Below are 13,490 nucleotides of genomic sequence, written 5' to 3' on the forward strand. Positions count from 1 at the left end.
AATCATTTACCATGAGGTAAATGAGACCATTTACCATGAATCATCTCATCTCCCAGCCACATTCAGAGGCAGCTAAAATCATGTAGTTCAAGAATTCAAGAGTTTCACAATAAAAACTGGGAGTGGGACATGGGTAGGATTACTATCTAAAATATGAGATGCCCAGTTAAAGTTGAATTTCTGATAAACAGCAGATGAGTTTTTCATGTAAATCTCACTTTATGATGTACTTATATGAAAAAGTTATTCATTGTTAATCTGAAATTCATATTTAACAGGGTATCCTGGGTCGTTTTGTTTATCTTTGTTTTTGTTTTTGGTAAATCTTGCAATACTAGGCACAGCGAGGGGTGGGGTAGGGAGGTGCTATGAAACATAAAAGGAGAAAACTTTTACAAGAAAGACTACCTAAGGAGGGAGAATTTGGGGAAGATTTAGAGTTAAAAGACATTTATTAGGTGTATCTTTCTAAATGCTTTAAATGAATTAAGTCAATTAAACCTCCCAGAAACCCTATGAAGTTGGCACTATTAATAGTTATCATTTTACAGATCATGAAACTGAGGTAAAACAGGTTATGTAATAGGCTCGAAGTCACACAAATGGCAAATGACAGAACCAGAATTCAAACCCAGAAAGCCTGACTCCAGAACCTGTGCTCTTAACTACTAAGTTCTAGAATCTTCCATCCTGGTTCTCTTCCTCAGAAACTTGAGAGTTCACAAGAGGGCGTTGAGTTGATTTTACTGCTATAGTTTTCAAATACTCTTCAGTGGGCAGAGGCTGGGGGTTTGATTGGAAGTTTGGTGAGGAACTGGTCATGGTCCACTTATGCTCACCTCCCCCTCTTCCTGGAAGAGGCATAAGACTCCATCAAAGATGATCATCTTCATGTCTTTGTAAGTCAAACCCAGGAGACATGTAAAAGCGAATACATAGTGAATACATGTAGAAGTGAATACATAGTGCAGAGCAGTTACAAGCACATGCTTTGGCATGAAACAGAACCGGGCTTGAGTCCTACCCATGTACCTTATTAGCTGAATGACCCCTTAGGAAAGTTACCTAACTACCTTAAGTCTCCACAAGTATAAAATGAGGATCCTCAAAGTAGGAGCTACTTTATAGAGTTATTGTGAGAATTTAATAAGCTCATGCATGTCAACCAATCAGCATAACACCAGGTACAAAGTATGTGCTCAAAAAACTTGTTATGTGATTACAACACTCAACACTAATGACAAGGGGAAAAGTGAATGCTGTTTTTGGTTTTTGCTTTTCCCAGTGGGGTGTGTGTGTGTGTGTGTGTGTGTGTGTGTGTGTGTGTGTGTGTTTCTATCATGTTCCTGAGATGCTCTATTTATTATAAATTTCTCTCTCTTCCTTCCTCCCTCCTTCCAGGTGCCCAGCCAGTTGTATACTTGCAGCATGCTCTGTTTGCAGACAGTGCCTCCTGGCTTCAGAATTACGCCAATGGCAGCCTTGGATTCCTTCTAGCAGATGCAGGTTACGATGTATGGATGGGAAACAGTCGGGGCAACACTTGGTCAAGGAGACACAAAACACTCTCAGTGAATGAAGAGGAATTCTGGGCCTTTAGGTAAACTATATCTATGAAAGTTCATGAAGGCAATTTGAGACAAGTCCTTTAAATCTAATAGTGTGGGTGGTATTAACAATAATGCATGATACTTGGAGTCACACAGCTCTTTGTAATTTGTATTAACATTTCAAAGGAAATAAATAGCAAGAAGCTCTGAGTTCCATTGATTCTCCCACAAGCAAATTATATCATTTCAACAGGGTCATTTTAACATGCAATTCTATCCAATACTATACATTATAAGTATGTCCCAAGGGACAGCTTAGGAAATGCCTGTGACCAAAGTATGCACTCATTCAACCAATGTTTATTGAGTGCCTACTCTATGCACTGTTCTAGGCCCTGAGCATTCAAGAGTGAACAAAGTCTCTGCCCTCATGAAGCTTATGTTTATCCTAGTGATGCTATTACAAGTCTTTTCTCTTGGACAGCCAATCAGTTTTGCAAAGAAGATGTGTATCAGTACCATATTTTACCTACAGAAACTGTGGTTGAGAATGTATAGAATGCCATTCTCAGGAAAGCTTTAACATGAGATCTTTAAAACTTTGTTAATAGGCAATAGAAAAGAATCTTTTGATATGCTGACTGCTTCTTTTAATGAAAGTGTTTTCTGCTGTCACCAAAGGACAGGCTGATGCCTGCATTGGACATCCTTTCTCAGGCTTAAACTCCCTGTTGGTTTAAAGCCTGCTACTAGAGCAAAACCATATTAATGAAATATTCAGTACCCACTGACAAGTTGGAAGGAAAGAAAAATAGATGAAATTGTTAGGGTCAGACCTTTTGCCCCAGGTCAAGCATTGGGAAATATTTTGTGTGGTTGATCCTTGGCTGGGAGCTTGGAGCTTATTTACTATAAGACATCACAGCCATTCTCTTATACTGGAGAGTACCAATCTATATTTCCTCTCATGTTCTTCTAATAAGCAGGCCCTTAGTTCCTGAGGTACCTAATTCTACTATATGTTATTTAGGCCTTTTTTGTTCTCTTGTATTAATGTTGGTTGAACTGGTACTATAGGATTTTGGTATATATTGAATATATCTCTATATGGACAGAAATATTAATAATAGCAACATCTGACTGAGTGTCTAATAGCAGCCAGAGTCATTCCTTTAATCCAACCCCTATAGCAGCCCTGCCATATAGCATTATCATGTTCATTTCACAGATAAGGAAACTTAAGCTCAGAGCATTTAAGTAACTTATGGAAAGTTACTCAGCTAGCACATGGTGGAATCATGATTTACAACCAGTTCTGTTTCCAAAGCTGGGTATTAAGTGGCCCTAAGAGTCTTGAAGTTCCCTGGGGGAGACTGAAGTAGAGGCATGCAAACCAGGTAGGGAAAGGACAGCAAAAGAAATGCAAGAGAAGGGAACAAAAAGGAAGAATGACAAGATTAAACTTCAGATAATGTAGTTTACACAAGTCTCAAATCATTCCTGTTATCAGAAAGTAACACATATAAGTGCAACAAAGAAAAGCTACAATAGCCTATATGTAACTGAATAAATAATGAAATACAAACCAAATAAGTGGACAGCACAGAATTCTGTGTGTAAAAAATAAAAAAGCAAGTGCTCTGAGTTTTGAACTTACTTGGGAATATTTATAAGTTTCTGTTTTATTTTTCAGCTTTGATGAAATGGCCAAATATGATCTCCCAGGAATAATAGACTTCATTGTAAACAAAACTGGTCAAGAGAAGTTGTATTTCATTGGACATTCACTTGGTACTACAATAGGTATGTTTACAAGGGTCAACACTTTACAAGGGTCAGAGCCATGCAAAAGTTCACCTTTGAATTGGAACAGAGTAACTGTTTTACATTTATGGTGTCCTTAATTCTCTGTCCTGTGTTGGGCACATAACCCTAGTGCCCTAAGTGGCTGTGAGCCTGAATTCCAGAGACTGTGAGTATGTAGGACGAGCCTTTCATCTATTTCCGGTCACCGCAACACATTTGTAATGGTGATGTAATTTCCCAGGAATAATGTGTGCTCAAAATCCAAACAGGTATTTCCAAAGAGTAAGTCTCTAGATCTCCTCCAAGCTGAAAAAGTAAAGCCAAATGCCATGAAATATCCTTGAAGAACGTTAACTATGCATCAATCATACCTTCCTCACAACCCACATGGAATTTTAAAAAATAAAAAAGAGGGGCTTATACTCATATTTGAACAAATTGAAAAGGTATGGTAACATTTTGTTTGTGAATCAGACCACAAAAGCTTCCTACAATAAATCAACTGGGCTTATCCATTTAGTGTATGATTTAATATTTATGGAGTAGCAATTAATTGTAAGCACTATATAGATTTTTTTAAAAGTCCAGGAAATGTACTTTGAATGTGTGGTTCCTAGATTTTTTTAAAAGAAATCAATAGTCTAGTTCCAAATAAAAATTTAAAGGAACCCATACTATTAAAAATGTAAATTTGTTAGTAATCTTCCACTAAAGTTTCCAGTTTTAAGAGACTGGGTTATATGAAAATGCAGTATTTTAGTTTGGGTGAAACTGTGCAAGAGACAATAAATATTCCTACAGTAGTCTCATTATCACCATTACCATCAGGAGCAAATAGGTGTTTACCAGTGCTTTGTACTGATAGGCAGCTTACAAATTTAGACTAGGCAGTGAGCATGAGAGCAAATACACTAAAAGAGGATCAAAGAACTAATAAGGGGACCCAACCCCACTCCCCAAAAAACTGTCACTAACAGGAAAATAATTACACCGTAATAGCTAAGACTTAGGAGACTTTACTATGTTTAGGGTCCTCTGTTCAGGACCTTTCCTACAATCTCTCTGTCTAAGCGTCAGAACAATCCTACCATTATTATTTCCATCTCATAGAAAAGGAAACAGAAGTTCATAGAAATTAAGTGGCTCCTTCAAGGTCTCTTAATACATAAGAGGTGGCACAAAAATTCAAACCAGGTCACTTTGACTTCACCGATGGGGTGCTTGGGTGCTGTGGAGAAACTGTAGAGAGAAGGATGACTTGAGTGGTGTCTTGAAAAGTGGATAGGACTTAGATATGCTCTCATATCTGATTAGCAGAGAAAACAGTAAATTTGATCATCAGGGCTCTGCGTTGCATTTCGGGCATGAAATTTTTCGGTTAGCACTATTTGCCTTTTGAGCAGAGAAATTTTTGTTATGTGGGAAGGGCCTACTCTTTATAGGACATTTAACAAGTCAGGCCCTAGCCCCTTAAATAATAGTTGGGCTCCCCAGTCAGTATGACCATCAAAAACTCACCTCCACACATTTCTAGACATCTTCTAGGGGGAACAATTATGCCTGTTTCAGTCTTTGTATCAATTACTCAGCCAGTTCCTTTTCTGGCTAAGAGAGTTTCAATATTTCAACAAGAAGTTCAGAAGAAAAAAAACCCCTGCTATGGCTACGTACATACTCACACACACACACACACACACACACAGTGGAGGGGGGCCCAGGAAAGTACCTCAGGGAACCAAAACACAGAGATCCTCCACATAGCCTTTCCTGTGTGAGGCTGATCCCCGCCCTCAACCTTAGAGTGCTAGATATGGATGCAATGCTATTACTGAACAATCAGAGCAAATGGAGACATATGGTCCTTACTGGGACCATGGTGGACTGAGGGAAAGCCCGTTCCCTTTTGGACGCAGGGAAGATTCCAGAGGTTTTGGTAAGCATCCAGTGAAGCACTGAGAGCAATGAAATCTCATTCGACTGTGAGAAAGAAAAACTGTGGAATAACTGGACGATAGTGCAGAAAGAGCTGATTGATTCACCTCCCACGAACTGATTATTTATTTCTAGAGGCTCTGTGACTCACTCTGACCTCTCAGAGTTGGTGGTAAAGTGACAATATTGCCAACACTTACCCCACGCTTGGGAAGTGAAGGTGTCCCCAGTTTACTTGGCAGGAGTTGCTTCAGCAACTTATCCTTCCCTTTCCCCAACCCAGTTAAATTGTCCAGAATAAGAGAAAAATGGAGACTTGAGAGCAGAGAGGGCTGAAGGCAGATTAACTTTGCAGGATAACTTAGAAGAGTTTCCCAATTCATCCCCAAGATCAATGCAGTAAAAGGATAAAAATGACAAAGCAGAGTCCCACTTTTGTTAGTAGAAACATTGCCTAAATACTTCTAATTCTTACAAGATTGTCTTGTCTCCTGTTCTGTCAGGGTTTGCAGCCTTTGCCACCATGCCTGAACTGGCACAAAGAATCAAAATGAATTTTGCCTTGAGTCCTGTGATCTCACTCAAATACCCCACGGGCATTTTTACCAGTTTTTTCCTACTTTCAAGTTCCTCAGTCAAGGTAGGCGCTTCCTTTTGCCAAAAAGTATATGAGGATCTCCTTTTGGATGATAGATCCTTATTATTTTAAAATCTATTATGAAACAAAAGTAGGACATTTAGATGAAATCTGTAGAAACCAGACTCTGGGATCATGTGCTTGGAGTGTATGTGTCCTTGTGTGTGTTTGTCTATGCCACAATGTCTACAGCTCCCATATACAATTCACTATACTCAGTTATTAACAGACCTGAGTATAAATCAGAATTTCTAACTGAGCTGACTGCCGTGTCAGTTTAAGATCTACTCACAAGTTTCCTTGTTCCATTCTTATTCCCCTGGGCATGTCAATGAATTCACAGTGCCCAAATGGAAGACATTTTCCAAGTTGCATGTGCTCACTGATATCCCTGACTTTGATGTTAGAAAAGCCTGAATAATATAACCCTTCCCATATGGGAGCTTGCTCTAATTTACTGAAGCTAAGATTCCAAAGCGTAAAAGTCTTAGAGCTGAATTATTTATTCAAGTATTTATTGGTTATTTTCCAATGGTTGGAAAAGTAGTTTGATGGTCAGTTGTGAGTTTGGGATTTTATTCTTTGCAAGTTTTTTTCTGTTTGCTTTTTGTTTCTCTAAAAAGGTCATTGCCACAATGAACATAGTATTTTATCAAGATTGCCCCTCAAATTTGGGGCAAAGGATAGAATAAATTTTGGCCAAAATGAAGTCAAGGAGACCAATTAGGGTATCACAATAATTCATATATAAAATGAGGTCCTGGTTTGAGGTGAAGAGGTAGAAATGGGAAAAAAAGTATTTGTGAGCTAACACAAGGAAGAACTTCCATGAGGCCTAATGATTGGTTTGATAGTAGTTTTTTGGTATTGTTTAGTAAGCTCAAGTGATGTAACTTCCCTTTTTTGTCGTTGATAGTTCTATTTTAAAGTGTGCTGACATCAGTTAGTTTTAGATGTTTACTACATTTGGGCAGAGTTGACCAGACAAATTAGTTGAATTAAATTCAGAGATAGACACATCTATTTCTAAATACACCAGCTTTGCATATGTGAGGCTTTGCCTACATAGGTCGGGTCTGAGGCACATATTGTCCCTGACTTATCTCAGTTTCTTATCCTCTACTGTCAAACTTCCCGCCACTTTAAGTCCCATTCTCCGGCCCACCCCCCATTTCATAATATCCGTTGCCCCTAGAAGCTCCAGTCCTCTCATCAGGGATGCCCGCCCAAGCTTGCTTTTCCAAAAGCCCTAGAAGTTTTAACTATGCTGCCTCCCAAGACATCAATTGTTTTTCTGTCCAGTGGCACCCTCCCTTCAGTACTCCATCCTCTACCTTTCAGCACAAAAGCTGGCTACTCTGGAACACTACCAGAAAGGTGATGTGTACACGGGTAATAGGGAAAAACCCTGCTTTTCCTTCCTATTCAAGGCAATATTTGACCTTAAGGAGAAACTGCTCTACCTTTCTTGCCATTTAAAGAGAAATACAGGCAATCGCTGATCGGACAGAATGTGGGGGAGCTTCACCATGGAGAAATTAGCTAATTTGAGGTTGAGGGTCCTTACTGCAGTCTCCTTGTAATTTATGTTTGATGATATTAGCTGGGTGGAGACCAATTCATAAATAGTAACTTTTCCTGAATGACTTGATCTCCTTGACCAAAACAGCAAATAAATATACAGATATAAGCAGAGCCCCGAGAATTCTCCTTCCTGGGATGAATGGAATGTCAAGAAGTCTGAGAATGGTCCTCGAAAGAATAATTATTTTTCATTTTTACAGAGGATTTTTGGTACCAAAGGTTTCTTTTTAGAAAATAAAATAAGGAAGTCACCTTCTACCAAAATCTGCAACAATATAATATTACGGGCGATATGTATTGAATTTATGTCTTTATGGGCCGGATTCAACATGAAAAATGTGAACATGGTATGTATAATGATTCTGGGGCCATTTGATGCTTTTAGAAATTCCAGCTTTTCTTTGATTCATTTTGATGTATCTATTATACTACATAAATTAATGTGGTATTCTAAACTTAAGGGCAGAGATTTGCTATGCATAGAAGATTAGATATTCAATGGACCATGAATGTCAAGACTGAGGAAGCCAATAGGCAGCTTCATCCTTTCATACCTGGTCAAATTTAAGAAAACAGTTGTTCCACAATAGGTAGTGGTTTCACATGTTCACAATCAGCCACCACTTAACTACAGTCAACTTGATTTTATTTCAGTACAACACAGTGCATTAAGAAATAAAATAAAATCCTAGAAAAGAAGTACATACAAGCATTAAATTTATTCCACGTATGCCTTCACTTGTTGGGTGAATTTAACCTCGAATAAAATTCATCATTTAACTTGGAACATACAAGACAGAATGGAATGGAGTGTAATCCCTTTCCTATGAAAGAGCAGAAGTCCTGTTTCATCAACGCCTTGTTTCCTGTTATTGAGAATTCAAGGAGGAGGAGGAGTTCAGACTAAAGACCAGTGTGGTTGAGTAGTTATCTCTGTCATATTCCAAATGGCAGCCAGCGAGACTGTTACAGTGAAGCTAGTTCCAAAATAGCTTTTCTCGGCCAGCCACCCAGCCCACATTCTTTAAGAGGATAAGTTGTGTTAGACCAAAAACCTTGAGGAACAATTGTTCAAAGCCTGCTTCTTCAAAAGTAAAGATTTTTAATAGTTTCCTTGATTTGTTCCATTATATTCTAAGACATACAATTATCAGTACTATTTTATGTCTACAATTTTCATCTCTATTATATTTATGAAGATTGAAGTACAGTACACATGGAAGTGATTGATTTTTAGCTTTTTTTTGCAGTATTTTGTTTTTTCCTTACAAGAGCACAGCAAATTGGTAGTATGATTTTTAGCATGTCCATTTAATAGATGAAAATACAGAAACTCAAAGATGATAAATAACTTCCCAAAGTCACAAAGCTTATCATTAACAAAGTTAGGTCCTGAACTCCAGGATTTTTGATCTATTGATCTGTGACCATCACATCTGTGCACACACACACCCGCAGCCCCACACACACGCACTTGCACAGAGTACCTTTCTTGGTTGTTTTGCTCCATGTCCATTGTTGCTTCTGCTTCAAGATAAGCAAATTATCCTACAGCTTCAGAGCTGATGCAGGTTTGCTCTCAAGCAGCCCATGCCACCAGTCAGCCCATGGTTCACCCACATTCAAGTGCCTGACATGAATTTGTAATTATCTAGATGATTCTTCCTTGCCATTTTCAAAACCGCAATATTTGTTGATTAGTTCTTAGCATAATTATGATCTGCTTCTGAAAGGCATAGTTTTTTCGTTGGGTGATTAATGCTGTAATACGTGTCCTTTTTCCTTCAGAGCCGAATGGATGTGTATATGTCCCATTCTCCCACTGGATCGTCAATACAGAACATCCTGCATATAAAACAGGTAGGGTCTTTGTCATGGAAAACTATTCCCTTAATTTTCTTTATATACAAAAGGACAGAGTTAGCATGTCTGTTCTAAGAAACTTAGCAGCTGGCTTCCTTTTTGCCCTTGTCACCATCTTTATGGTTTGATTTCCCTGGATTTTAAGAGAAAGAACAAGGGATGGGGCAGACCAAGTAGGTGACATAAATGAACCCCATCTTAAATCAGAGCTTGTAAAATAGGCCCTGAGCTGAAACAAAAGGTAAACTGGAAGAGCCTCAGGAGAACCGAGCCTTCCCCAGAGAGAGAAGTACCTGAGATCTGATTTCCCCCAACGAGGCTTGGTTTTCCACTAGCTTTTCCTTCAAACCAAGGAGATCATTGCATCACTTTCTGTCGACCTTGTTTTTCATACTGGTAAAATTTATTTATATCTTTCTGGTGATCCCGAAGCCTTATTTTCTTCCCAGCGTACAGTGCTTTCCTAAGATCTGCTGTTAACAATCATGATTCTTACTGTGAATATTACTTTTCTATAAAACATTTAATTCAGCTTTACCGATCTGATGAATTCAGAGCTTATGACTGGGGAAGTGAAGCTGAGAACATGCATCATTACAATCAGGTGAGCTATTCAGAGTGACCCCAGAAGAGTGGCTTTGAAAACTTGCAATGATAAATTATTTGAGAGTAAAAAGAATCCTAGCTGGCAGTTGGTCTCATTCACGTTGGTTGATAGAGATTTTTTTTTAAAGTCTAGGTTTAATATGTATTCATTTCAGAAAATCTAGAAATAAAAGAATTATATACTAAGGGAGTTAATTCATTTATAATCCCTCCACCCAGAGATAACTATAGTAGATGTATCAATATTTTATTACATTTATTCCAATCTCAACATCACTGCTTTTCCACAACTTTCAATCTTGCTTTTTTATTTACAGTCATAGCAAAACATAACCAATGTTACTGAGGGGTTTTTTTAAACATTATTTTTAATGGCTGCATAATAATGAAAATTGTTTTATAAAAATCTGTAAAAATTTACAGAGTAAATGAATACACGCTTCTTGATACCAACAGAAGAAAATCAGGATTACACATAAAAGAGAATTTTCCACCCATGAAGTGTTGAATCTTAAGGCAACTTTTTCCCTCTAACTTTACGCACCAAAATTTATAGACTCATTTAGCCTTCCTATACTTTTAATCAATCCTGTTGCCACCTTCCTTTTTCTAAGTCAGGGGCTGGGCTTCTCAGTATGAACTAAGCACATTTTTCTGATGTTTTCCCAGACTGACATATTTAAGGCTATTAGTGCAAACGTAGATCGATGAAATTGTTTCTGAACATCAAATCAGTCAATCAGACCAGTCAATTTCTCAGTAACGGATTGAATTTTTAGAGAAATGATTCTACTAGCCCTTAAGACAATGAGAGCTATATATAATTTTATTATTATTTTTCATCAGCTTAAGGTGTGATTTACATACAGTAAAATTCACTGATTTTATGTGTCTAACTCAGTGAGTTTTGACAAATATATTCATTCATATAGCCACATCACAAGCAAGATATTGAATATTTTCATTACCCGCAAAGGTTTTTTCCTGCTCCTCAGACAATGTATATTTACAAATGCATATATTTGCAAATGCTTAGAAAAAGGCCAGAAAATAAATAAACAGCAAATGTTAAAGTGATAACTTTCAAAAAGGGGAAGAAAGGAAGAGTGAAGTGGATGGACATGAAAGAGTAAAGGAGGCTCTCGTTTTGGATTTTACATACATTTGCTTTCTTTCATTATTGTAATGAGCATGTTATAGTTATATATTGTTTACATTTACAAGAAAATAAAACAAAACACACACACACACATAAGACCATTATTGTCAAGTTCAGCTTTATTGAGGTAAAACTGACCAAAAAATATTTAAGATTGAAGTGTACAACATGATGACAAGTATTGAGAGTGTAAATGGCCTCAGAATTTACACACAGTTAGCTAGCTGGTCCTACCCTACTCCAGGTCAATCCTGTTTTATTTGTTTGTAATTTTAGATCATTGGAAGCCAATTTTTATTACATTCAGAAGTATCAACAGTTTGTCCTCTCCTTAAGTTCCCAGCACAATCTCTGTGTCCACTCTATGTTTTTTTAAGAATAAGAGGATTAACCCATGTAAGCCTCATGAGGGTAGGAATTTCCTTCTCTTTTGTTCACCAGTATTGTCTCACCTGGCAGAGTACCTGGAATTTACTGGCCCCTTAATACTTGTTTGTTGCATGAATGAAATTTTTTAACTTCCCTCTAATCCACCTTAAAATCTCTGTCTTCTTGATTCTCTCCTTCCTTTCACTCTCAGAAAATGAAGGTCCTCTTATTATCCAAGTTATCCTGATCTTGTGCCCTCGACCCCATCTCTTCTCATATCTTCTTACTGGCTTCTCTTATTATCTTAAATGAACTCCTATCCCTTATGAAAAACAAACAAAAAACCTTCCGTCAACCCATCAATTCTATCAAGTCATCCTTCCATCACTCTGTTTTTATCAACATTTTTTAATATTTCAAAGGGAAGTGGAGAAGTATCTCCACTTCTCCACTTACTCCTGAACCCTGGAAAATGTAGTTTTGGTCTTCATCTTCTTATTATAGCTACTCTATTTAAAGTTGCTTGTGGCTTTTAATTGCCAAACATAATTGCCTATTCTCACGTATATCTTGTGTTAGTTACCACAGTCTCCTTGCAACTCACCCCGCTGATTTGGGCTTCCATAATAAAACGATCTCTGATTTTTTTCCTTCCCTTTTTGATTGCTCCCTTTGTCCTCTGACTGGCTACTCTCTGTCCCCCACTGCTCTCAACTTGTCAGAATTCCTCCAAAATTCTTCAAATCTCTCTCCCCTTTGTCTTTGGAGAATTTAGCCATCCTTATAGCTTCAGTTACCCCCTTATGTGGATCATCCAAACTGCTTGTCTAGATTTCTTTCAGGACCCATTTCCAACCTATTTATTCTTCAAGTCATCCCACAAACTGATACCTATACAATCATCCTAAGACAGAGCTCTGAGAAATGAACTTGCCTTGTCTCCAAAACTTCTGAAAGCTGCCCAGCTGCCTCAGCCTTTCATTTAGACCTTGACTGTCTCCAATCTTATATCCTACAGTATTCCCTTACATATTTTCTTTTCTGGGTACACTGGACAGCTTGCCATTCCTGACCATGGCATACATGCTATTCCTGCCTGCTGGAAAGCCCTGCCACCTTCATCCTTGTCTGTAAAATCCAACCATTCCTCAAGAGTCATTTCAAATGACTGCTCGTTATATGAAGTCCCAGTTGGAAATAATTTCTCCTTTGTCTTCACTTCCATTGCATTTGGGGAATGTTTTATAGCATTTAATATACCCTACTTTGTTTACAAAAGTTTATTTAGCCATCTTGCCTTGTTCCTTCACACTCCTTGAATATAGAGCCCATTGCATGCTTTCTTCCTTTGGTCATAGTAAATATTCAGTAGTCTCTATTTATTTGAAGTCAGTTGTTGCTCTGAGGAGCTTCCGCTCATGAATGCACTTTCTCTCTCTTCCATAGAGTCGCCCCCCGCTATATGACCTGACTGCCATGAAAGTGCCTACTGCTATTTGGGTTGGTGGAAAAGATGTCCTTGTAACACCCCGGGATGTAACCAGGATACTCCCCCAAATCAGGAATCTCCGTTACTTCAACCTATTGCCAGATTGGAACCACTTTGATTTCATCTGGGGCCTCGATGCTGCTCAACGTGTGTACAGTAAAATCATAGATTTGATGAAGTCATTTCCCTGACTGCAATACATCTACTCTTCAGGTAGAAGTTGCTTCCAAGCCCATAAGAGGCTTTGGGGAAAATACTCATCAGCAATGAGTTCTACTCCAGCATCCTTCACCTTGTTGCTGTCGCTGAGGTGTTGTTCCCTTATCACGGCATCCCAGCTAGGAATTATATCTACTGTGCTGCTCTTTCTCTAAGAAATGTCCACATCTGAAATCTTAGAATCTTCCCCTCAGTCAGGGCTAGGTCCATTTTTTCATCTAAGCCCTAGTAAACTCTTCTCTACTAACTGTGCACTTCAGGGAGGAGTTAAAAGAG

At 38.2% G+C, this 13,490-nt stretch overlaps 1 protein-coding gene across 1 annotated transcript in view; it reads left to right on the forward strand.

The window, feature by feature from the left end:
• Positions 1-13,186, forward strand: part of LIPN (lipase family member N) — a 15,408-nt gene extending 2,222 nt beyond the window's left edge. The window contains exons 3-9 of the mRNA XM_068548956.1: positions 1,402-1,600; positions 3,244-3,353; positions 5,792-5,928; positions 7,710-7,856; positions 9,298-9,369; positions 9,905-9,976; positions 12,953-13,186. Of these exons, the coding sequence (XP_068405057.1) occupies positions 1,402-1,600; positions 3,244-3,353; positions 5,792-5,928; positions 7,710-7,856; positions 9,298-9,369; positions 9,905-9,976; positions 12,953-13,186 (971 nt within the window). The remainder of the gene's footprint in view (positions 1-1,401; positions 1,601-3,243; positions 3,354-5,791; positions 5,929-7,709; positions 7,857-9,297; positions 9,370-9,904; positions 9,977-12,952) is intronic.
• The last annotated feature ends 304 nt before the right edge of the window (positions 13,187-13,490 follow it).

This window comes from Eschrichtius robustus, chromosome 7, assembly GCF_028021215.1.
Source record: "Eschrichtius robustus isolate mEscRob2 chromosome 7, mEscRob2.pri, whole genome shotgun sequence".
NCBI lineage: Eukaryota > Metazoa > Chordata > Mammalia > Artiodactyla > Eschrichtiidae > Eschrichtius > Eschrichtius robustus.